General features: G+C 49.0%; 1 protein-coding gene across 2 annotated transcripts in view; it reads left to right on the top strand.

Annotated features, from left to right (window-relative positions):
• Window positions 1-26,733, top strand: part of LOC139048856 (axin-1-like) — a 38,392-nt gene that overhangs the window by 5,583 nt on the left and 6,076 nt on the right. For both annotated transcript variants that reach the window (XM_070523731.1, XM_070523732.1), the window contains exons 2-11: window positions 1,854-2,036; window positions 2,167-2,460; window positions 2,805-3,095; window positions 4,477-4,775; window positions 7,404-7,695; window positions 9,195-9,401; window positions 13,526-13,786; window positions 14,250-14,479; window positions 15,423-15,746; window positions 25,217-25,480. In XM_070523731.1, coding sequence (XP_070379832.1) covers window positions 1,938-2,036; window positions 2,167-2,460; window positions 2,805-3,095; window positions 4,477-4,775; window positions 7,404-7,695; window positions 9,195-9,401; window positions 13,526-13,786; window positions 14,250-14,479; window positions 15,423-15,746; window positions 25,217-25,480 — 2,561 coding nt within the window. In that variant the 5' untranslated portion in view covers window positions 1,854-1,937. The remainder of the gene's footprint in view (window positions 1-1,853; window positions 2,037-2,166; window positions 2,461-2,804; window positions 3,096-4,476; window positions 4,776-7,403; window positions 7,696-9,194; window positions 9,402-13,525; window positions 13,787-14,249; window positions 14,480-15,422; window positions 15,747-25,216; window positions 25,481-26,733) is intronic.

Here is a 26,733-nt window from a genome sequence, read left to right as displayed (position 1 = left end):
CATGAGACATTGGAATGGGCATAGTGTAATGGCCCAGTAAAAGGGCAGTGTGGATTAGATAGGTAGCCAATATTCTGATTGCCGCCACATTGCCTGTGGCTCTGTGCTGCCGAGAACTTGGTTGTGGGTTTGATTCCCGAATGCAAAGGCCACATTGTGATGGGTGCGGTACGCAAAAAACGCTAGTGCCCTCATGTTCAAGTGGCCTCTCTTGCATGGATGTGGCTTGACGGGAGCACTTTGCCGCCGACTTCCCTGCAATTTTTTTTTCTCGCAGCATCAGGAATGATGCCTCAAAATGGAGGAACATGAGCACGCTGGACTTTATTGCAAGAAATGTCAAGCTTCATGCGGACTGTTTTTGTGGCCACGTCTATCTGCAACTCAAGAACATGGAAAAAAAATTGAGGAAACAGGCAACAGAAAATACCAAATGAATTGCTGTTATTGCAATAACGAAAGCTACTCACAACGTATCAGACAAAAAAATATTTGGGAAATTATGATTACATTAAAAAAAAAGGTAAAATTTGGCTTGGAAATAAATAATCCCAAGTAGTCGTTGAGGTTAATCCTGAATGGTGCCCCTCATCGCTTGTGCGTTGCTTCTCCCTAGTTTGGTCTGATTTGATTTTGATGTTATAGCTGGGATTAAGAGGATGATGTGGAGCTGAGCAGGTCATGTGATGTATGCGTCTCATCACCCACCCAACTTACCATGGTGCTTTTCGGAGTAGCTAAACGGGTGCCATGGATTGGGAAAAGGCAGTTGAAGATGCCGGAGGTTGAGACAGCAGTGCTACAAACTTGGTTAAAGTTGGTTCAGCAGTTTGGTAGCAGCATTTATTTTGCATTCACATCGAGTATTTTAAGAGCTAAACCCTCCAGGAACAGACAGGAACTGCCCTCCGCTCTGAAATCTCTATAGCAGTCCTGGAAGTTATGGGGCCTTGTGTATAACTTGAGTATGACAGCCCTGTTCTTAACCCCTTTGTGGTCCAAAGGGTTCTGAAAAGCATAGTAGCACTACGCTATAATTGAGGGGCAGACTATGGAGTCAACTTGTTCATCTGTCATCTCGCACTTCATATTTAGGGTAACTTGCAAAGGCCTGTTGTCAGACTGAACGCCATCTGTTTGACAGCATGTCTGCTCCTAACACGTGGCTTTGGGAAGCACTGCACTGGCTAACTTGTGCCTTGTCTCAAAGGTTCAGTAAAGACAAAAACACTCATCATCCTGCATTACGTTCACTGCAAGACAGAGACCTCTCCCAGTGATTTGGCTCCCAATTCGGCGCAAGGTTGGCATTGTAGGTGTAGTCGCAGTATGTGAAGAAAGTGCCATGTAAAAGACGGAGTACATCTGATAGCGCCCGTGTATCTCGTCTACATCCTTTCACACTGCAACAAACTTGTATCTGAACTTGTTAAGCTTGAGACGATTGCCAGAGTAACATGTTTGCATGATTGCACTCTTTGCACAGTTTCCACATGCAGCGTCTGCATTACCCATCAAAACAGAGCAATACGTACTGGAAGCCCGAGGCTTATAAACAATGTGTGAGTACGTGTAACTTCAACTTAAAATGCTATTTTCTAACATATCAGAAAGATATTCTGTAGATTCCATATCAAAGGGCCAGTTCGTTATGGAACATGCCGAGTGAAAGATTTCTCCGACCGCACTACCCGTGTTGCCTTGTAAGTAAGAAATAGCATATATTATGTTGTATAAGTTAATCTGAAGTCTTCCGCTATGGGATCTCTCGTAGCCTCTGCTTCGTATCGGGATGTCAAATCCCGCCAGTTGGCTGGAACGAGTGCAACATTATGCCAATCACCTTGGTGCAGGTCTGCACCATGGGGCCGACGGACTTTCTCCAGAGGTGGCGGGGAGGAGGGCACCGGCGGAGCGGGGCACCTGCCTGAGGAAGGATGGAGGATGGCGACCCCGGAGGTCGCCACCCCGCAGATGGCGCAGACAGCCGGCACCACCGCGAGTGCTCGCCGCGGCCGCCATGGGACCCCGGAAAGGTGAGCGTGCGTACTGTGGCCGAGGCATCGCATTAGTACCCGTGACGCCCGAGAAAGCATGCAAATGACACCGGCGGCAATGTGTCCGTTCCACCCTGACGTCGTCCTGCACGCTCCCTTTCTTTTGCAGGGATTTCCTGGGGAGATGGGCTGTTCCTCGGTCACCCATGGTTCCAGCTGCGGATCGCTTTCTACGCTGTCGGAAAACAGCGGCAGCCAAGCGGCGTCGGGATCCACGCCCGCGACGGAGTCCGAGGGCCCGCTGCGGTGGGCGAGCGACCTGCGCAGCCTGCTGGTTGACCTCGAGGGCCTGCGCCTGTTCGAGCAGTTCCTCGAGCAGGAAGGTGCCCACAGGCTCGGCCTTTACTTTTGGTTTGCCTGCAACGGCCTCCGGTCCTGCCCCGAGCCGTCTGTCCAGCTGCAGGTGAGTGCGGCGCGTGCCTGTTTAGTTGTTGGCTTCCTTCTGACAATCTAAGCCTTCACGCGTGCCCGAGTGTGCCATGACAAGTTGCTCGTGCCGAGCGAGTCGGTGGCCAGTTTTACGAATGCTGAATGGGCCCCTTGAATGCCTTGTCCGAAAATGTCATTCGGCAACTGTATTTAGTTTCTGCACACAAACTGAATGGCCAAAGAGAAACAACGCACAAAAATACCTCTCAGACGCTTAGGCAACCCCCCCCCCGCCAGTGTTGCCTCTGCGCGATAGCCTGGCTCACTTTGTGGCATTTGCCTTGCCCCCCCCCCCCCCCGCTCCCGTGCGGAACGCAGTACATGAAGAGCATCTACCGGCACTACATCCGCAACAGCGTGGTGGAGGTGTCGCCTCCGCTCCGGGCCAAGATCACCGAGCACGTCAAGGAGGGCATTGTGGACGTGTCACTGTTTGACCAGGCGCAGCGAGAGTTTGAGCAGTTCCTGCAGCGGTCGGCCTACCCCAAGTTCCTCCAGTCGGACCTCTACGTCGAGCGCGTTGAGAAGTGCCACGCTCTCGCGACCGCCACGGCAGAAGCGGCGGCGACACCGTCTGAGGGCACGGCGTCTCGGGGAGACGACGGACAGGTGGGTTTTCAGAAAGTCTCGGTTTTCAACTGCAGTAGCAATTGTACAGTTAGCATTTTAAAATCGGGTGCACATTCACATTCTTACTTTAAGCCCGCGATAATTGGGTGCTCGTTCGAATCAGGCAAACACATCGCCGGCGCGGTCATCAGCCGTGCCACCGGCATCTCCTGGAAACCAAAAGTAGCGAAGGCTAGTTGATCTTGTAGTTGCATTGACCGCACCGAAACCACAGGAAAGGCCAAGCCAAGCCGCTAAATCCGGAAATACAGCAACAGATCCATAGGCACAGTCAGTAAATTCCAGGAGGGTTTGCAAGGAAAGCTTTGTTTTCATAACGAACTCGGGACAAAGCGCAAAACTTGTCTAGCCAGCTCTACAACAGTCCATAATAAATACAACCTGGCCGTGCTCTTCTTGCTAGCAGTTCTGATGCTCATCGTTCTGCTCTGTCTGACAGGAATATCAGACACGAGAACATTTAACTATCTTTTGTCTAGCATACTTGGAAAGCACCTACCCAGCCACTTGAAATATATGCCTGATGCAAAACGTCGAAAGAAGTGAACCCCGCCACTGCATGACAAGATACAGACTTTGAGAGCCAAAGCACCCAGTCCACCTCAACTACCCTTCCAACTCGTTTCCTAAAACACTTGTACACATTATTCAGCTTTCAGCGCTTAGGTTCAGTGAGGAAAGTTTCAAGATGAATTCCACTTTTTGAATACCATCATTTACATCAGTGCTGTTGTTTTTGACGCAAACCACTGCGGCAGTGTGTGGCTATGGCCGTGCCCTACCGACCTTGTGGCCGTGAATGCGATCCCGTCTGCATTTCAATGGCAAAATCGCTTGTGTACTTTGATTTAGGTGCAGGTTAAAAGAACCCCACACGGTCTAAATTAATCCAGAGTCCTCCACTGTGGCATGCTTCATAACCAGATCATTGTTTTGGCTCACAGATATCTCAGAAAATGATTTGCTTTTGATGCACTACCTTGGCATGCACAATTGTGCATGTAGCATCTGAAAAGGGAATTTACTTATTTGTTCGTTTGTTTTTAATACATTGACTGCGGTGTTGGCCATCGGTGGGTCGAGGCAGTTGTTCCCCCTCTATGGCTCTACGGAGCTTTCCTTGCTGTTTCTGATCCGACTCGTCGGGGTGCCAACTCTCTGCACCTCGAGGAAGTTTCACTGGAGAGCACCACCTTGGTGACTTACTGGTGGGGGCACGATGCACCATGGAAATATCAGTTGGGTCACGAAGCACAGGAATCGAAACTACAAAAAAAAAAAAAAACGCCGCCACACTGAACTTGTTAAATAAAAAGAAAGTGAAGTGCTCATTTGTCTTGAACTTTTCTTAACTACGCAGCACTGCGGTGGGAGCAGCGAAGAACCGAGCACAGCAGCGGCGAATGCCTCTGGTGCGGCTGCTGCGGCGGCGGTCGCTGCGGAATCGGGGCCACCGTCGGGCGAGGAAGACGGCTCGCTGCCGCCTGTGATGCCGCCCATGGGTCTCGAGATCCTGCCCACCGTCAAGGAGGACGAAGAGCTGGCAATGGAGGCGTCCCCTGCCCCGCTGACCCGGCGGAACGTGTGGAAGCTGTACCGGTACGGCGAGCAGATTCCGCGAATGGTGGCCCGCATGGCGTCGGACGCCACGTCAGCAGTGTGAGTCCCTGTTACGCTGAATTTCAAGCAAACTGGCATAAAAGAAAATTTCGGCCAGTCCCGATGCTGTGCATATTACAGTCGGCGACCGAGAGTTCATACAGGCTTGATTACAGTGCAGTAACGATATAGATTTGTAATAACAATGCATCGACTTGAGCGTATCGACTTATGCAATGGGGCTATAAGGATAAGACCCATATGCATTGGAATCTCAATAAGTGAAAATCGCTTTAAACGGATCTGCCTCTTAAATGGAACACCGTACTCATGGTTTGATGATTTTGTATTCGTGGAATTGTGTTCAGCTTTGTCTCTCGGTAAATGGAACTGCTGATAATTGGAACCAATTTCTCTGGTCACTTGAGGTTCCGTTTTAGAGTCCACTGTATAAAGACATTTTATGACTGCATGTCGGATACAGTGATCAAAATTTTGCCTTTTGGGCGGCATTCTCCATGCAGTCGGAGCTTCACATTTGTGTTTGTGAAAAGCTTGCCTACGGGAGTTCGTGCAGTCGAGTCTTGATAATTCGAACTCGAAGGGGCCCGAAAACTTGTTCGAATTCAAAGAAGTTTGAATTAAAGGAAGCTAATTGAATGGAAGAATTAACTGCACTGGCGCATGTGCTTTGAGCTAACACATAAGTGGGATGTTCCAGAAGATTTATCCACACGTATTTATAAATTGCAGTCAGTTATTAGGCACATCGTTGCTCGTACTATGGTAGAAAGCGTTGGGTTCACGCGGGCATAATAAAAGGAAACATACCATGTCCCGTGACAGTTGCCCCTTCGAACTTTTGGTATGCTTCGCCATGTAAGACTGCTGTATTGGGGCGAAGGTGACTTTCAGAAACCAGCATTATGCAACGCTTCATGCTTTCTGTGCTCCGAAGACACTGGCGAGGGTTACAAAGGCGGAGTTGGTGCCATTGCTGACAGTGGCGAATTTTTTCAATGAAAAACACGGCACCAAACAGCAAGAAGCTTGGGAGCAAACATCGAAGTAGCTAGGCCTAGCATTGCCGTGATATGGCTATGGCTGCCAGCGGATGTGCATGCGAGAGCGCCGGATCGAGGTGGCACGAAAATCAATATGGCAGTGGTGGTGGCTTTGATTGATGCCGTGTCGGACCTGTGGTCATGGCAAAAAGTCCAGAAAGTCGGACGGCGAAGGATTTTTGTGTCCTAAATTTCAGATAAACATTGACTCTATGGGGGTACGTTGGTGGTGCCGCGACACGAACAGAAGTAATCGGTGATACGGGCCTGCACATGCCTGCACATAAATTTCCACCACTGCTTCTTTTTTTTTTTCTTCGCGCACGACATTAAGAAGCCTCTCCTAAGCTTTCCCTCTATAGCGGGGTCAGAGGAATGCTAATCAGAGGTGACTCCGCAGGATTTATCGTGCTGCTGAGAGCACTGTCCGAGCACACTGTGTTCGAATTAACCGTTGCAAATGTTTGCGTGTTCGAGTTACTGGGCCTTTTCACCTATTCGAATACACATAGCTTTGACTGGACAATAGCGCCAGTTCAAGTAAATCGAAAGTTCGAGTTAAGTGTGTTTGAATTAACAAGATTTGACTATCTGCCGACATTACCGCGCGGCGTGTCTCGCCTGCGTGTCGATTGCGAAAACCACGGAGAACGTTGCAAGTCGGTGCGGTACGCTGAAAGGTGGCGCCAGCTGCTTCGCATCCGCATCATGCTGCACGTGGGTCCCGAGAAGAGAGAGAGAAAAAGGAGTGCAAAGCAAAGTGGTGCCAATCCTTGATACAATTGCTCTCTCGGGAAGCTCAGAAGCAGCACAGAAACAGCAGACAGTCGTGTTTGTAGAAGATTGCTCTGACGAAGTGCAAGGCTGTGTCGCTTGAGATGAAGCTGCAAATTTTGGAAGACTTGAAAGAAACATGAGCTCGCACAGTCGACGATCTTGACGACTGAAAACCAGGAGCGCCGTGATCGTGAAATTCAAAACTAGTGGCCATGCCGATCCATGCAAGAAGAGTTTAAGCAACTGTTTCGGAAAGGCAGGCTTTGTGCGCCAGGGCAACCGCCCCCCCCCCCCCCCCCATAATAGCGAAACCAATACGGCAGAGGCTGCTGACTTCGCCGAGCTCTGAGAGAACGTCGCTACCAACAATGAAACGGGTGGTGATGCTTCGGTGGAGGAGTTTCTCAGTGCACATAATGCTGCCTTGCACGTCGAAGAGATGTCCAACGAGGCAGTCACTGTCGTGACAGGCGACAGCATTTTGCGGCAGCGGCAGTTACCATATTTACACGATTGTAAGGTGACTCGAATGTAAGTTGACCCCCCCATATCGCGTGACAGGAAAAAAAAGAGCATACTCAAGGGCGCATTCGATAAAAAAAATTTATTAGCGGCTCGACGGAATGACAAGGCACACACACACACGCGCGCATCTTACACGTGCACCGATTTCCCAAGTCTGCGAGTCAGTTTCAGTGCACAATTTTAAAAAATTTTTAATTTTTTTTTTTTAGTCCTTTTGTTGTTCTGTCTGTCGACACCCGAAGACGTGACTTGTTTCGAGACCAGATGGGGAATTGAGTTGGCGTATGCCTAATCGGTGGCTCTTGCACTGCGCGCATTACAGCAGACCCAAGGCAAGCGGAGGAGGCAGCTCTTCCCTGGGCGTGCCGCACCCGTACCACGTCAACAACTCCTCCTTCGTGCCGCCCTCGGCTCAGGACAGCGAGCTGCACAGCCTGTCGTCGGGCGCCTACACAGACGACGCGGCCACCGAAGTGGACAGCGTGCCTCCGGCTGCACCTTGCTCTGCCTCCGCGGCCAAGGAGAGCCTGTTTCAGCGTGCCACTCATCGCATGTCGGTCCGCAAGAACGCCAACGTCAACAGGGACTCGCTGGGCGAGCACGTCATCATCCCGGTGAGTCGGTCGGCCCTGCCCCTGCCTGGCACCAAATTCTTTGCAGACTTCTCTGACTCGAACTGTTCGTAATACTTTGTGGGGTTCCCAACTCAAGTTTATTAGAGGGAACACGGGCGTTCCTGTCGTTGAGTTACAGTTGATGCACTTGGAAACTCTCCCGAACTTCCTGTGTAAAGCTTAAGAACTTGGGCTCCCTCTGCGATTTCACGTGTCATGTCGTGTCACGTTTTATGAAAAGAAAAACAAATTATTATCTCGAAAAAGCTTTTAAGCTGTTCAAAGATGAGGCAGCACAAGATTGAAAACACATTCGTGACACAGTCGAAAACCGTGACAACCGAAATATTTTTGTATCCCCGGCAAACGCCCATAGGAGTCAATGCATTTCGTGCCTCATGACAAAGAAAGGTCGCTGTACTACAATCCTGCATCAACGAAATTTGCTGGAATGTAACCCCGTGCATTACCTACTCGTGCAAGGCATGCAGGCTCCAAAATGTGCTGAAATGCAATTGCTTTGCACTAAAATTGCGTAAGGTAACACCACATTACACTTGCATGGGCGACACCATATTTGGCGGCAACAACCAAGCGCCGGAAGCGATCACGCTGGAAACACGTGATGGCCGACATCTTGTTTCAAAGTTTAAAACGCTTATTTGTTGATACAGTGTGCTTCTGTCAAATTCATCTAAATGCAGCTACCATTCACTTTGTTATTCGATATATTCGTACATTGACACACTCCTAGAAATATCTAATTAGGTGATGTTGAAAAGTGCGCCTATTATGATGCGCAGTACCCAATACGAAATCGTTGTCGTAATCGAGAGCTACGATGTAACGGGATTCTCGCAGGTAGGCAGCACTGCGATCATCCCTGCGAGCTGGCTTGCCTCACTCGCCTAGCATGTGTGCTCTCCGCAGCCGACACCAAGAAAACTACTTGCACATTTATTTAAACGCAACACAATGTTCGGACATTAATTATGCTGAAAAATAGAATTGCTTTGTTACGAGCTGCAGCCGCATCACACACCAGGCCAGCTGCACGTCCAACAGCCAGCTAGCTAAGCCTACCACCTCCCAACCATCGGGCCCCGTCAACATACCTAACAATGCAGACGGCGTTGCGGCAAATTTCATGCTCACATAGACATGTGTCTATTGGCATTGTTTGTGTAAAACAGAAGGCCTGTGCAAGGACGTTTGTTTCAACTTTCTTTGCAATGTTGCAAAGTATTACAAGCACTGGTTTTGGGTGGAGCCCATGTACCGCTCGCTTGTTCATACATACCGTGTGTCGTGAACTGCCGTATGCAGCATCAGCGGATCGCGTGCGAATTTGCATTGTGGCTCTCTTGCTTTCACCATGAGCCATTACCTCGTCGATATTTACCACCGAGCAGCTCTGTTTCTGGGTTTGACCAGGTGTAGCGGCTTTCTTGTACAAACTGTTCCACTTACATTTTTCTCTCCCCCTGTTGACGTTGCAGCGGACACAGATGGAGCACCCGTACAGCCTGGCAGAGAAGAACCCGGAGAAGTTTGCCACCTCCATCATCGAGAAGCTGCACGTGGTGAAGAAGCAGCTGGACTGCGGTGAAAGGCTGGAGCGCTTCCACCGGGCGCAGGCCGAGGACTTCCCGTCGGCACCACCTCGGGGACCCCCCATGGTCGGTGCTGGGGTGGCCTCTGCCTCGGTGAGTCACCACAGTGAACAGCCCTGGCTGCCGATGGCAACCAAATGCATGCTTGCTCTCGCAAGTTTCGTTACTCTCATTGTCGGCAGCCTGTTCTAAATCTATACCCAACTTCATGCTGCGGGAACTACACAGGTGGTGCAGTCATTGAGATGTGCCACTGTAGGTTTTGTCATGAACTAGCCTTTGATCTGTGACGTCAGTTCTATTGTCCACTGGTTCTTATTTATTTTTTACTGCACTAAACACTTTCTGGGGTTGGTATCTGGGTGTCTCTGTAACATCACGGCAGCTTATAACGTGCTTGAAATTATGTCATGCGCAGAAACTCCAATGTTGCCATGGTGCTATCATCATCGTTGTCATGCTGTCGTTCCATCTTGTCGCACCGTCATCTCTGTAGTCGTACCGTGGTTGCCACGCTGTCTCGATTTTGTTGCCTTCGTGTCATTACTTGTTTGCATCACGCACGACTGGATATAGCATTAGTTTTACACTGACGAACCTATCGCTTGACTTGGACGACCATCGCTCAGTGGCCTCTCCCCCCCACCCACCCTTTTTTTCCAGCAGCCGTGTTGTTGCCTTGTTGCTAAGATGTACTACACCATCACAAAAGTTGTTTTTGACTCGTGCATCTAGTGGACCGGAGAGCTACAGGTTTTGATACCACGTAGGATGAGTTTGCCCCCTTGTTTTGACACGAAGTGACAACAGTTACGGAGCAGTGCTTAGTCGTGTTTAAGTTAAGATCAATCATGTGCATGTATTACTGGCGTTAAATCATGGGAGGAGGCGCATTGCAGTAGTGCTGCAAAGTGCTGCAAAGCTGCGGACTAGGTCTTTCTTTAATTGCCTAATTGTGTAGTACATGGTATATTTTACTAAATGCTCGTCCGGGCATCCTTTACTGTGTATTGTCCTGTTGCTCTGTCAACCGTCCGTTGCTGTCATTTTGGGGGAAAAACCACCTTGTCAAGCTACTCTAGTAAGCTTTGTGTGGCTGCCTCCTTCCTTTTGGTAAAAAGGAAAAATTAAGAATTCAAGTAAGTTTAATGTTCGGATTGCCAGGTATGGAATTGCAAGGTGCAGCCATGCAATGATAATGCTTCAACTAGATCGGAAAGGATGCAGAGACAAGCACAGCATATACGTTTAAATCTCTGTATAACAAACTTCAGGGTGCCACCGCAAATTGTTCGCTATACAGTCTACTCTCATTACAACGGACCCTGATAATCTGACTAAAATGTCCGTTTTATCCGAAGTTCGTAATATCCGAGACGCCTCATTTCCGAAACTTTCGTCGTGATATCTAACAACTTTATCACAAAGAGTGAGTGACCAACGTCCAGAGTAAAAAAACAAAGAAAAAAGTCGCAGTCTCGCCCGAAAGGCAAAGTATCAATTGCGATAACAAATTAAGATAAGCGCGGCAGCGGCAGCGAGCGAATTGACCTTCGTGCTGTCTTTCACTTCAACACGAATTAAGCGTCAAAAACACAGGACATGCGAAGCTACCGGCACTGGGTGCACTTTGTCCACATCGCAGATCACTTTCAAGATACGGCGCCCATGCGGCAGCGCCGTTAACAACAGCGACCAGAGTAGAGCCCCCCTCTTGCCTTGCGTGCGAGAGGCGGCACGTTTCCACCCCGCTTTCCTCACTCCCTTGCGCGCAAGATTTTGAGCTGCGATCGTCGGCTGACCCTCGCAAGTCAGTTGCCCGCTCATGTAGACATGGCAAAAGTCTGTTTTATATGCCCGATTTCGACAAAAATTGACGCTAATTTCGTCCACTGTAGCCGATAGTCTATTGCAGCGCAGTCTGTTAAAAGTGAACATCATTGCATTAATAAAATAGGCACACTTGTAAACAAGGGTTGAAAAATGGTCTGTTATATCCTAAAGTATGTTGTACGCGGCTCCGTTGCAACGAGCGTAGACTGTAATGAAAGGTTGATGTTGCGAAAGCCCCAAAATGAACCATTTCACTCATCAACCCATTAGTTTATCAGTGGTCACCTTATGAGCTATCCAGGAAAACCCTCGCTGTTGCAACAGCACAACAAATAGCAACAGCGCCCGCGCTGTTGCTATGTTTTGCAGATTCCACTACAGCAACGTATATAGAGTGGTGTGGCTAAAGAGACGCTCACACAGAGAAAACCACTGACAAATAACCAGCACCATGTCGCCTAATGCTTCTTTTTGTTTGTTTGTTTGTGTGTTTGTTTTTCACATTCCTTGCCGTGGACACCGGCTCGATGTGGAAACCTGAACTATTCCAAAATGCAAGCCCCTGTAAATGACCCACTGGAAAGTGCAACCGTGTAGCAATCCCTCAAGCACGAAGGTTTACAATTCACCGCGCTCGTACCTGGTTCAGTCGCTGAAAAAAACGCCAAAGAAAGAATAGGCGTGTGCAGTAAGGAGGAAGAGATGTGCCTTCGTTGCTAGGCATTGCTTGTGTCTGGGCGGAGCATGCGTACAAAACCTGATGTGTTGTTGCCTCCGCAATAAAAGAAAGAACTAAACAAAAAGTCCTGTCCCAGCGTTTCTTTCCTCCAGTGCCGTCTCGGGTTTTCCGAACCCATGTGCCGTGGCATCCGCTTTCTGCACCTTGTCGTCTGCTAACTTTCTGTTCTAGCTGCCATAAAGGATACATGGAAATCCATGTATCTCTAGAATTCTGAATACAGTCGCCGACCGTTTATTCGGACCTCACGGGGACTGCGGAAATGTCCGAATAAACAGGTGTCCGATAAAGCAGATTTTGAAAAAAAAAAAGTGAAATCCTTTATTTCCACGCACTTATTCGGGCTCGGCAGTAGGCTTGAAGAAATCGCGAATGCGCCGTTGCACGCTGTTCCGTTTACGCGCAATCAGATAAGCCTGAACCTCGGAGAGGGTCGTACGGTCACTATAGGCGGCTGAAAGCACAGTCACTGCTTGTACACGCTCCGCATGCGACGGCAGCGTAGCACATGGTGCGTCAACTTTTGACTCTGTCATCGTCCGGCGGTGCAGCAGAAACCTGACGAATGATCTCGCCGTCGTCGAGTTCTGCGCATGTCAGTACAGCAGTGTCAGCACCTGTGAAACTGTCAATGAGACGGTGTCCCGAATCGCAATGCAACCACTGCGCAAGTCTCGGCAGAACATTTTCCGCGTCGGTAGGGAGCACATCGGAAGGCGACAAATCTTAGGCCTCCCGGCACCAGCTTGCCGGCATTCCGCAGCGCAGTCTGCGCGGGCACTGTCGGCGCCACTAGACACTTGACGCGATGTTTCCGTATGCCACGTTGGATCACCGAAACCTCGACACAGCACACAAAGCAAACACCCCCGTGCCGACACCAGTCACACACGCGAAAAAACGCGGCTGCTCGCAGCGTCGTGCGCGAAGAAACAAATCAGCTGCTGGATTGTCTTGATATGGCTTACTAAGCTGAAACCGGAACTGCTGCAGAGCCACTCTATCGAACCAGGCAGAAACGATGATGATGAGCAGGGATTTCCAGTAGCGCCACTTCGTGGGGCAGCAAGGAAGCTCCGTTCAAAACAAAAATGGCGTTCAGCAAGTCGAACCATGCACCAGTCAGAGTCGGTGCATGGTGCTCTCGACCGAGTTGGCTCAAGGAGTGTCCGAAAAATCAGACGAGAGGTTGCAAGGTGTCCGAACTTTCGGCAGTTGTTATACATTATGGTCTATGGGGAGAACGGCGGTGCCGCGAAGCTGACCGAATAATCGGGCACGTCCGAATTTTCGGAGTCCGGAAAATCGGTCGGCGACTGTATTAGTTTGTAGTTCTGAGACGTTAAGATGACACGGAAACTGGATAGCGATCATTGTTCTGAAAGCTTTGGTATAATGAAGTTCATAGTAATGAAATACTTTTACCTAGAAACTATATGCAGTCAGCAGGGGATTTTGGCAAAGTTCGTTAATCTGAAAAGTTCGATAATCCGGTGTTCGTGGTAACAAAGTTTTGCCGTTGGACTAAAATAGCTTTGCTTACTGTTACACTTTGGATGGTTTCAGTGCCAGTCTTTACTAACTAGCCCAATGTCATTAGGTGTTCTGGTTTTCTAACGTCAGCCATTTCGACATTGCGCCGCAGTCCGGCGGAGGTGCTCCGGTTCCTGGCTCCGGTGCGACCTCGGGACCCGGAGCTGCCAACAACCCGGGCTTCTGTGAGCGTCTGCTGGGCATACCACCAGAGGAGGTCAGCTCGCAGAGCATCCTGGACGAGCACGTGTCGCGCGTCTTCGACTCGCCCCTCTCGCACACACCCCCACGTGCGCCTTCTCCGAGGCACCGCTTTGGGCCGGCCATGGCGTCACCGTATGCAGTCCTGGGACACCAGCACTGGCACAAGAAGGTTCGTGTGCCTGGCATGCGCAGAAAGGGCCCTCCTCACCAGGTCTGGCCATTTTGAGCTGACAAGCTTAGTGCATGCAATGCACGCCAACGATCGTGTCTTTAAAGTGTCATGCTGCTATGGGCTGCAAAAACCAGCTGCAATTTCAAACCAAGCGCTCTGTCACCCATCTCCTTGTGGGTGCCGCACTCCTGGCCAGAGGGTCGACGCGAGTTGCACTAGTGCGCCTACATACTTCGCAGGCATTGTACCACCAGTGTTTTTCTTAAAATTGGATGGAACGAAAGATGCAGTAAAGGAGTGAGTCATTCCAGAACAGCCTTCAGGCAGGTTTTCGTTCCAATGCTCTCCCATTAACATTGGCAGTGGTTGATAGATGGGTTGTATTCAAATTTCTCTTCCTTACTTTCCTGTTGTTGGTTTTCTCCAATCGGTCTCCCGTCTTCTCGCCGCCGCCGCGCAGGAACGGGACGCCTGCTCCAGCGACAGTGGCGCAGTCCGCGACTATTCGCCCGACGACGACGCCGTCCACGGCAGCCGGAGGAGGGCCCAGGGAGGCTGTGCCACGTCTGGCGGGAATGCTGGCTCCAGGAGGACCTTTCGGAGTGGGCCGCAGCCGTCAGACAGCGGTGTGGACAGTGGGGCCAGCGCCGTGTGCGAGCAGCCGCCAGTGAATCAGGGGGCGACGGAGCGGTGAGTTGGAACCTACGGCTGGTGCGAGTTGGTGTGGCATCATTTTTACGTGGTGGAACATTTTGTAGCAGCAAGGGAAAAAAAAAATTGGCAGTTTCGCTCGAAGGCGACCTCGAGGTTTGGCGTTGCATTTGAGCTACTCGGGCGGTGGTCTTGGGCGGGGGTCAATTGTTCTGGAAACAGCCGCCAGCACGTAGGCTCCTTTGTTGGATGCCCTAAAACAGCAAGCATTTTTGATCGCTGTGGATTGCAGTAACAATAGGGATAGGCAGCTTTACCCTATTGTTGTGACATATTTCGTTAAAGAAACGAGTAGATTTGAAAGCCGCCTTCTTTGCCTTGGGACAATGCAAGGGGAAGTGACGGGTCACGAGATTGCAAATCTGGTTCAGGACGAGATGAAGTCTCAAAATTCGCCTATTGGAAACCTGTTGGCTATGTGTTCGGACAATACCCATGTCATGATCGGCAAGAAAAACAGTGTGTCTACTGTATTGAGAGAGGCTCAACCAGGTTTGATAGAGGTTAGTTGCCCGTGCCATCTCATCTACTTGGCTGCCCAAAAAGGAGCTTCATGTCTTACTGTAAAGGTTGATGAAGCTTTGGCTGACATTTTTTTTTCACCTAGAGAAAAGCTTGAAACACAAAGATCGACTTAAGCACCTCTTCGCACACCACCGCTTCGTCACAGTCCACAGTGAGGACTGCGATAAGGGGGGTAAGGGGTCATTTGTAGTGTTTGAATTTGTGAACCTGTGAGCCCTTACCGCTTTCACAGGAATTGCCCACTTTGAGAGCCTCATATAATATAGTTTGCAATCGCTTTCATAAACTTGCTTTGAAAGCCCATTTTACTGACCCGAAATGCACTTCAAATCAGCATGTGTTATGATTGTGACACACGGTTTGCAATGTGAGGTTCATTTAATCTGTTGTGTTGCAGGGTGAACAACTGGATCCTGAACCACAAGGTTCCCGGCTACCCACTGGGACCCCCGGATCCGGAGAAGGACTCGTCGCGGAGCCACAAGAAGTCCACCACCTCGGGCACCTCGTCGCGGTCCAAGCAGAACTCCGTCAACACGTCCCGAAGCCGTTCATGCGGCGTGGCTCCTGGCTGCGGCTCTGTCCCAGGCTCCGGCTGGGGATCCCAGGAGTCCGGCCTGCCGCCGACCCAGCAGCCGCCGGACACAATGATGCAGCTTGTCGAGGCACGCCGGAGGCTGGAGGTGAACTACAGTGGAAGCCAGCAGGCAGCAAAAGCCAAGTGAGTTTGACCTGTCGGACTTCGCACTTAAACCCAACATTCTAACGAAGTCACCTAATGATATGTACCGTTGAATGGCTTCCGACTGTTGGTGACAGCTTTGCTGCTGGAACACTTGTACCAGTTGCCCCAAATTGCACCAAGAGCAGAACCGTTGCGCCATCCTGTGCCATGCGACATTTAACAATGAAAGCTTCCTTCTGTTGATGCTTCTTCGGTAGTAAAAGTGATACAAAAGCCTAGCGCAAGCCAACATAGTCATCATCATCATTATCCTGGAAGTCGGCTGAGTAGGCATAGACACGGATATAGCCAGTATCGTTGGTTTTCCGTTCGCTGTTCTTGTGCTTTTGTTGGACTTTTCTTCGATGGTTGCTATGGTGTACTGCCGCTGTAGGGTAGTTTGGTTTGTGCTGCAGTCCAGTGTTCCTCACACCAGCGTGGCTTGGAGCTCAGTCAAGGAGGATGTCGCACCAAACAGAAGTGTCGGATAATGACTGTTTTGCGCTGTTTAGCATGGTTGTGTAATGCATGCACTGAGCCACTGGCGTATGATTTGCTTATAACTAAAAGATGTTCTTCGCAACTGTGCATGATTGAAAGAAGAAATACCGTGGTTGCAACTTAATTGGCTTTCACAGATTCTATGGCACAGTTATGTGGGAGGGATTGTGTACATTAAAGGAAGCCTGTGGCTGTATTCACTATAACGAGGCACTTCAAAAACCTTCTTTATTTTTGAAACAATTTAAATAAAATTTGCACAGTTAATGTACCATATTTACTCGCATAATGATCGCACCCCTGAATTTTGTTGTCAAAATTCGATACGTATTGTTTATTTCCCGTGTAGTGATCGCACTTGCCACCTGTCGAGTACTACGCGAACGACTCTTCAAGACAAACCAAGCTGTCTGCACGCACCAAACATTTTTAAGCAGATGCCCCATTTTCATTCCCTTTATCACTTTTCCGCACTTCCATGACAAAAAGAAAGCTGCAACCAAACTTGCCTTTATTATGTGTAGGCTTTATAATGGTTGTGGTCAGCAACAACAACGAAGGCGTCTTTCGATTCTTCTCTTCTGCTCTCGTGGGCATGCAACAAATCGCGATCAGCAACGATAGTAGCCACGTTTACACTGATACGTTAGAAGTGTACCCTATTCATACGCCAACGCTTGTAACACAGCAAAGATATTCGCCCGCCCTTAGCGGAAATGTGCCGTATCAAGGTAGTAGTGAAGACAAATGCCACAGTTTGCACAGCATGCCTGCCATATGTTTCTATGTCACTTTCAGCTAAGCGCACCCATCTGTTTCTGTCCCCTCAAAGTGGACATGGCTACGTTATTGCTGTAAACTTGCCGATATTAACGATATTATTTATTGCTGATACAGCGGAAACTGTTTCAATGCACGTAATGTACCGTATAGTGCGGAATATAGGTCAAGGTTTTTTCAAAAGAATATTACTAAAAGGTCACCCCACAACTTATATACCGGCCCTTGGCACAACATGAATAGTCGTCTGGCAACATGTACGAGTGCAGACCTTTCGGCATCCGCATCGTTATCGCCTCCTTGGTGACCGACGCGGCCTACGCTGTTGGACCGACGCCATCTTCCCTTTTGTGCAGCGATCGTTCCTGGCGTAGCTAAATTTCCCGACAACCCGCAAAATGAGTACGAGTATTCGACGTCGGTTCACCACGGCGTTCAAGAAGAAAGTAATCGAATATGCTGAAATGCATGGGAACATGTCTGCCCAGCGGCAATTCGGCGTGTCGGAAAAAAGCGTCCGGTACTGCCGAACACAGAAAGTCAAGCTGTCTGCCTGCAACGCGCGGAAGACGGTCCTTTCGCGGGTGCCGCGCGTTGCACCCGGAGCTCGAAGACAAGGTGGCGGACTTCGTCCGCGAGCATCGTGCCAGATCTTTGCCAGTGACAGCGGAACTCATCCGCATCAAAGCTATTGAGATCGCCCGAGAATCCGGACTGCCCAAGGAAGAACTCAAGGGCTTCATTTATTGGGTTCGTCACTTCATGCGACGCAAGGGATTTGCACTTCGACGGCGCACATCAATCTGCCAGAAGCTGACAGAGGCATACGAGGACAAGCTGGTCGAATTCCAGCGTTATGTTATCCGTCTCCGGCAGCAGCATGGCTACATGTTGGGACAGATCGGCAACGCTGATGAAACGCCGGTGTGGTTCGACATGCCGTCACCCACCACAGTGTGTGAACGCGGCGCAAAAGAAGCCTACGGGGAACGAGCATTCGCGCTACACGGTGATGCTCGCGTGTGCTGCTGACGGCAAAAAGCTGCCTCCGTACATAATATTCGAGAGGAAGACGCTGCCGAAAGAGGTTTTCCCGCGGGATGTTGTCGTTCGCGTGAATGAAAAGGGCTATATGGACGCGGCCCTCATGCTCAATTGGATTAAGACCGTCTGGAATCGGCGACCCGGCGCACTCCTGCGGTGTCCGAGCATGCTCGTCTTGGATGCCTTTCGCGGGCACTTGACAGCAGGTGTGAAGCAGGCACTCCGCGACGGGAGGACAGAACTCGCCGTCATTCTGGGAGGCATGACCTCGACCCTTCAGCCACTGGACGTCATGCTCAACAAGCCCTTTAAAGACCGTGTCCGTGAACAATATAATCAGTGGATGGCCGGCGACAACCCGACGACTCCAACCGGCCGGCTGCGCAGGCCGCCTCTCGCCACTGTGGCCACATGGGTGTCGCAGGCTTGGCGCTTGCTGCCGGACGATTTGGTGGTGCGGGCATTCAAGAAGCGTTGCATTAGCAACTCCTTGGACGGCACCGAGGATGACATGTTGTGGGACGCAGCCAGCGAAAAGCAGTCGTTTTCGGACGAGAGTTCAGACAGCTCAGACGAATGAGCAGGTGACGGCTCTGGCGGCACCACTAAATAAACAAAGTTTTTTGCCTTATCATTTTTATGTTGACTTCTTTGCTTCAATGTAAGGGGGTCGACCTATATTCCGTATTATACGGTGGTTTTCTCGGCGTCAGCATCTGTTTTGTGCACGTCACTCTTATTATAGGGTGCTTCGGCAGCGCGTGCCGGCAGAATCTATGGAAAATAGCAATAGCGCGTGCCAGGAGCCAGCTGCGATGTTTTCGTGGATAGCTCATATGGCGATAACTTATGGGCTCATGGGCGGAGCGTTAAATTTTGGGGCTTTCGCTATAATACTCTTTCAGAACAAGAAACACTTCACCGTGGTTCCCTGAAGTTTGTTATATCGAGATTTCACTGTACCTTGCATACAAAGCATGTGGGCTGCGTATGCACTCAGCCACGCTAGAAAAGGAGATGGTGGCAACCTAACCCCCCCCCCCCCCCCTCCTATCCCTCCCGTTAACAACTGCTCCCCCACCCCCATTAACAGAGGGAATGTGGGCCTTTGTCAAGCTCTGCTCTTTTGCCTTTTTTACCATGTTCCTCACATTGCGTGCCCATAATGTCGGGTAAGTGTCTGTCTGTCTCCCCTCTCTGCCTGTGCTTCATCATGTTGCTACAAGCACACTACCTTCCCCCTTTTCCGTTGGTCCCACGAGAAGACTGTGCTCATCAAGCCACCATCCTTCTCCATTCCCCGCAGGGGCGTCTGCGTCAGCAGGCGTTTGGTGTGTTGCGACACCACGGACCCGAGCACACGAGGGTTAGACCCTCCCGCGTGTAGCTGTGCGCGGCTTAGCCGTGTCCGGGGAAAGGGGGATCCTGGGGGTTGAGCCGATGCCGGGTGTTCGGACCTTTAAGGCCCCCCGGCGGAGGCAACACACCTCTTTGGCCTCTGCTTCACGTAGACGGCACCCCCGGACTGACCCACCCGGGGGAAATCGGCAGTCGTCTCTTCCTGTCTCTTTCTCCCCAAATCTTAGTCTTTATCTCTCACTTTCTGATCTTTCCTGTCCTCTTCTCTCTTCCATTTACTTCCTTTCTCCACGGCGGCTAGGGTTAACCTTGTGTGGCTATCCTACCTTGGGTACACCATATTTGGTTATAGCGACGGCATACGACTGGCGTCGTACAGACTTGTACACAAGCTCTGCCGCGTCCCCTCGTTGGGCTCCATGGTGGGCGGTCGGCGCTGTTGCCGAACATACACATTTTTCTCATGGCAGCGCAAGCCTCTATTCTCTATGATCGGCGTCTTAAGAGATGCCGCACCGAAGCAACGTTTCAGTTCTCTTTTCGGAGCAACGCTCCATCATTTCCTAAGTTCTATGTACTGCACAGTGAAAACAACGTACCAGTGAGAAAGCTCTCTCCATTCCTAGTGGCCAAGTGTCTAAAAGAAAAAATCGGACCTACATACAAAGCCTCAAAAATGTCTAGCGGGGATCTCCTCCTAGAACTCAATGACAAAGACCAAGCGCAAAAGCTCACAGAACTTACCAGTATTGGTAACGCAACAGTGACAATTTCACCGCACAGAACATTAAATACAAGCAGGGGTGTAATATCAGAGGAAGATTTTATTGGCTTAAGCGACGAAGAACTGCTGGAAGGTTTCCAGGAACAAAATGTTACCAAGGTCCAAAGAATTGTCATCCGCAGGAACGACCAAGAAATCCCCACAAAACATGTAATACTTACCTTCGGAACGAGTGTAATGCCTACCTCGCTGGATGCAGGTTATGTAAAGGTAAATGTTAGACCATATATTCCGAACCCCAGACGATGTTTCAAATGCCAAAGGTTTGGACATGCTTCACATGCATGTCGAGGATGAACGACTTGTGCTAAATGCAGCTCGAACGATCACCAAACTGACAATTGCACCTCTTCGCCACTTTGTGTCAACTGCAAGGGAGATCATCCCGCTTATTCGCGGTCCTGCCCTTGCTGGAAGAAAGAAAAAGAAGTAATTGCTCTAACAGTCAAAGAAAAAATCTCTTTCTATGAAGCCAGAAAGCGGCTGTCGTACCTTCCGCGAAGAAGTTACGCCGATGTGACGCAGATGGGTGCAGCGTCACAGAGGCTTCAGGAGTCCTCCGAGCCCACGCGCAGTGGTCCCGCAGTGACCCCTCCCGCCCCCGTGGTGGAAGCAGCCGACGCTGCTCCATCCTCTTCAAACGCCCTGCAGACACCAGTCCCGCAGGGCCCTAAGATCAAGCGAACCCCAAGGCCCGAGACACGTGTCTCGGCGCCTAACTCTCGATCCTCCAGCGCCTCAGAGAGAGCGATGGAGGTCGGTGCAAAAACCCCGGTGTCATTGACACCAAAAGACAAGCGCTCTCTTGAGCGCGGTAAGAGGGACAAGATCCCCATAACCACTCAGAATAAGAAAGCGATAACCTAATGGTTATCGCTCATTTGTATAAGCCTTTTAAATTCCATGTCACCTAACATCTCACCTCTTATTCATTCCATAGTGCCAATTCTTACCTTTCAATTTTAAAATGGCTTTTATTATTCATTGGAATTGTAGAGGTCTCATGCACAATCTAGGTGACATCAAAGATATCATCAACATCTTTTCACCAGTTGCCGTATGTCTTCAGGAAACAAATCTCGGTCCAAAAAATAGTCAAATTCTCAAAGGTTTCACCGTTGTCCGAAGGGACCGCGAATGTTCCACCCGTTTGTCAGGCGGAGTGGCTATAGTCGTGCAGGGCGGCACTCCTACCCGAAATGTCCAATTAAATACACCTTTAGAAGCCGTAGCTGTCACCATTCTATCTTACAAAACCATCACCGTTTGCTCACTGTATATTCCACCTCACACCCACTTCACTACTAAACAGTTAGAAAATTTAACAGAACAATTACCGGAACCATTTGTTTTAGTAGGGGATTTTAATGCTCATTGTACTCTTTGGGGCAGCGTCAAAACTGACCAGAGGACAGCTGGTTGAAGATTTTATCTTATCCAATGATATCTGCCTTTTAAATTCAGGTGCGCCAACTTACTTCTCACCGACTTCCCGCACATTTAGTTGTTTAGATTTAGCTCTTTGTTCGCCCTCTCTTTTTACCGATTTTAAATGGGAAGCTCTCGACACCTCATATGGTAGCGATCACTTACCCGCTCTCATCAAACTCCTACCATCACCACAAACATTAGTAACAAGACCACGCCGATGGAAAATACAGCTCGCTGACTGGCAGGTTTTTATGGAAAACGCGAAAGTGGAAACTGTCTTTTCGCCAGGGCTTAGTATTGACGAGCTTAATCAAAAAATCACCGAGGTTATAATCTGTGCGGCAGAAAAGGCCATACCCCTGACATCGGGCATAGTGCACAAAAAGCTAAACCCCTGGTGGACGAAGGAGTGTACCGACGCTAAAAAAGAACAAAATAAGGCCTGGGGAATCCTACGGAGGTACCCCACCTATAGCAACCTGGTAAACTTTAAACGAGCCAAAGCCAAATCACGTTTCATTCGAAGACATGCTGAAAAATCATCATGGCAAAGATACATCTCCTCAATTAATAGTACGGTAACATCGAAACAAATGTGGGACCAGGTGAGGAAATTTATAGGACAGTACTCATCTTACACAATACCGTTACTTACAAGTCCAGGCACACAAACAACAATACAAGAACAGGCAGATATACTTGGAGAACATTTTCGTGATGTATCCAGTTCAGGGAATTATACAAAGGAATTTTTACAATACAAACAGTCTGCTGAAAAACAGAAGCTGCCCACAACTGGTGCATCAAATGAACCATACAATTCCCCCCTCACACAACAAGAAATAAACAGAGTTCTTTCTGCAGGGAAAAACACAGCGCCAGGTCACGACCGCATTCACTACGCCATGCTGGCTCATCTGTCTCAGGCATCTCTAGAAGCTCTGCTTAAATTTTTTAACTTAATCTGGGAATCTGGCATAATGCCCGAGGAGTGGAAAAAAGCAATAGTAGTTCCGTTTCTAAAAGCCGGTAAATCTCCAACATCCACAAGCAGCTACAGACCCATTGCCCTCACGAGCTGTTTGGCAAAATCATATGAAAGCATCATCAACATAAGACTTTCATTTATTTTAGAATCAAGAAACCTCATTGACCCCCATCAGTGTGGATATAAAAAGGGTTGTTCAACCACTGACCATCTTGTCCGTCTAGAAAATGAAATTCGATATGCATTTTTACACAAACAACACTGTCTAACAGTTTTCTTCGATTTAGAAAAAGCCTACGACACCACATGGAGATATGGAATTTTAAAAGACCTGGCTGACCTCGGCATCCGGGGTAAAATGCTGAACTGCCTAGCTGATTTTATGAGTAATAGAACATTTCAGGTACGTCTGGGCTCAGTACTATCTCATACTTTTAAACAGGAAAATGGTGTTCCACAAGGCTGTGTTCTCAGCACGACACTTTTTATAGTAAAAATGAATACAGTTAATAAGATCATACCGTCGTCTCTTATGCACTCCTTATACGTAGACGATCTCCAAGTGGCTTGCCGTGCCTCAAATTTGCTAACCTGTGAGAGGCAGCTCCAGATAACAATTAATAAACTTACACAATGGGCTAACAAAAATGGTTTCCGTTTCTCCACACAGAAAACAGTTACTGTTTTGTTCTCTCAGAAACGAGGGCTACATAGCGATCCAGTCCTAAAATTGAACGACACCATACTGCCGGTGAAACAAGACCATAAGTTTTTAGGAGTAACCTTTGACACCAAACTTAACTTCCTAACTCACATAAAAGCACTGAAGATTAAAGCAAATAAAGCTCTAAATATCCTTAAAATTCTGTCTCATAAGCACTGGGGTTCCGACCGAACATGCCTTTTACGTGTCTACCGGTCTCTTGTGCGTAGCCTTTTAGACTACGGCTCCGTGGTTTACGGCTCAGCCAGACAGTCCTACATCCAACAACTTGACTCGGTACATAACCTTGGACTGCGACTGGCAAGTGGTGCCTACCGAACTTCACCTATTCCAAGTTTATACGTCGAGTGTAATGAACCCTCCTTACAGCACCGCAGAGCATTCCTCACTTTTTCCTACGTACTAAGAATTCAGTCATCACCACAACACATATGCTACAACATCCTCACACAATGCAACTCACGCCTACACTATACAAATAAACCGAACATGATCAAACCGCTTGTCCTGCGATATGAGGAATATGTCCGGGATTATGACATTCCTTGCGAAGTCCTCGAGGTTGCCAGAAAGCCACAGCGTTTGCCCCCATGGTGCGATTTTGAACCGTTATGTGACTGGACATTGACACATTTAAAGAAGAAAGACACCCCACGCGAACACATTACACAAGAATTCCGTGAACTTCAGGAGAAATATAAAAATAACGTGCAATATTACACCGACGGCTCCAAAACGAAAGAACACGTGGGTGTGGGGGTCATAACGGAAAATTGGGAAAAAAGTATTCGATTGCCACAATACGCCTCTGTTTTCACGGCCGAAGTTTTCGCCATATGGGTTGTTGTGAAAACAATTATCGCTGATAAACACACAAATGCAGTCATATACACAGATTCTTTAAGCACACTGAAGGCACTACATCTGAAATCTGAATGTGAACCCCTGATTGGAGACATTTTAAACATGGTGGCTTTTAATGAATACGGGAGGTCAATTCGTTTCTGCTGGGTCCCAAGCCATGTTGGGATACCGGGTAACGAAGCAGCTGATACATATGCATTGATGGCAGCACACGAAGACATTACAAACACAACACTCCCATACAAAGATAGCATCCGCGCAATTAGAAAAGCCTTAACGGTAAAATGGCAACGCGAATGGGACCGTTGTTCTGACAACAAGCTACATCTCACGAAACCCATAGTTGGGGAGTGGAAGTCATGCTATCATCAGGAGCGGTTCATCGAAGTAGTTTTGTGCCGACTACGCATCGGGCACACACACATCACACACAATTACCTACTTAGGAAAGAAGACACACCAACATGCGAATGTCAACAGCCACTAACAGTTATGCACATATTACTCACATGTACGCAGATTGAAACACACAGACGAGCACTCTTGAAAAAATTATATGAACAACACATACCGTTACACCCTGCTCTAATTTTGGGCGATGATCCACTAGTCCCATTTTGTGACGTCCGTAAATTTTTAGACGACACTGGATTTTTACATAAAATATAGATTATTAACACAGTCTTTGACTTTATAAACTGTATTTTAAAACACCTCGTGTTTGGCGCAGCATAGCCTCAGCCGCTTTTGCGCCATTAAACCCCATTTAACTAACTATCCTTCTCCATTCACCCTTGCCCGCTTTCACTTGAAACGAAAGCATACGGCACGTGGGGCGCAATTGGATCGTATCTCACTTGGATTTTGTGCGGAACGTGAAGCTTTAAGAAGGTTCAGTCATAATTTGTGACAGAAAAGGCTGACACTTCTGCGTTCACAGCAGGTCTTGCTGTTTGCTGCATACCACTTTCTTTTTTTTTTATTTCTCGCAGAAAGTGGCCAAAGACAACGGCGCGTGGGCCTCCACCAGGCGGGCAGCAAGGACTTGTCGCTGGGGCCGGTCCCCAGGCAGCTCCAGGTGGCGGGTTGTGCCCTGCCCCTGTGCAGGTCCAGGCCCCATCCTCGCCCTCCACCGAGATGACTGTGATCGGCTACTGCTACTCCGGGGAGACGGTGCCCTACCGCACAAAGCTCGCCGGCCGAGACATCACGCTTCGCCAGTTCAAGTCTCTCATCAGCAAGAAGGGAAACTACAGGTGAGCAAGTGACCGTGACCAGAAGACGTGAGCACGGGAGTCGGGCCATGAAAGTCGGTGACATTTGGTCAGAGTTGTCGGCGATCGGTCGGCCAGAGTAGGTGACGGTCGTGTTACAGTTGAAGACAGCTGCTGGTGGGTATGACAGTGCAGCAGGCAATTGTGTTTGCCCATTAATTCTCTCGTAACATGTGCCCAATTGTTGCGTACCACAGCCAATTGTCACATGCTTTTTCACTGCATTGTAGAAGGAAAACATGGTGGGGAATGGCAGCAGCGGCTCTATTCAGGGAGGCCAGCCCAATCTTGTGCGACATTTGGGCAGCTCCTTTCTACAGACACTTGTCTTTATTAGTGTTGTGACCAAGTTTTAGGCCAAGCCGCATATGAAGCAAGCCAAATCACTCATGTCTTGGCATTTTCATGATGGTGCAGCTTAACCTTCTCAGACCCAAAGAAAGCACAGGGACATACCTTATTTACTTGTGTGCGGTTTGTACCCCCCACTTGGGAGCACGAAAATTTGAAAAAGTGTGTCATGTGCATACCCGTGGGTATGCCATTCAAGATGAGGTGCGTCGTGCCCTGTTCCAGTCTCGGGGGCCATGTCACATGCTGGTTACTTTCTGCAAGCCGCTACTAGATGGCACCAGTTATTGTTCTGCCGACACGGGCATTATCATCGCCAGATCATTTGCCACAGATCCAAAGTGCCTTCGGCTATGCTACAGCTTGTCGTTCAGCTGCATTGCGCTTTTTCTGTATCGCTGTGAAAAGAAAATTGCACATAAAACGCTTGGTGTGCCGGTTTGTCACATAGTTATTTAGCTTTTAAGGGGGAACAGAAATCTCAACACAGTAATGGACAGACAGCACTTATGACAACAAGCCTCGAGAGGGAGCCAGTGAATTCAGCGAGACCATCAAATGACAAGGGCAGTGGTACACACGAGGACAATAGCTTAAAGAATGTTCCTGTTCGACCACCAGGGGTCGCATTATTCTGCATGGCATTGAGCACAGTTCAGGCTTAGGTGGGCAGCCATAGGGCAGCCTCGCGTAAGGCCCATACCCCACGAAAAAGAAAGGAATCTGAAAAAAAAAAAAGCGAGGGCCTTACACAAGTAAATACGGTAATCGCTTTCCAAGTTGATTCTTACTACTCACTAGCAGGTTGCGAACGTTACGGGAACTTGGTAGTCAAGGTACCCATTGACAGCAATGCCAGACTTCTCACTAAGCAGCTTTGCTGT

Source organism: Dermacentor albipictus, chromosome 8, assembly GCF_038994185.2.
Source record: "Dermacentor albipictus isolate Rhodes 1998 colony chromosome 8, USDA_Dalb.pri_finalv2, whole genome shotgun sequence".
In the NCBI taxonomy this organism is placed as follows: domain Eukaryota; kingdom Metazoa; phylum Arthropoda; class Arachnida; order Ixodida; family Ixodidae; genus Dermacentor; species Dermacentor albipictus.
This window is presented reverse-complemented; position numbering and strand designations above follow the sequence as displayed.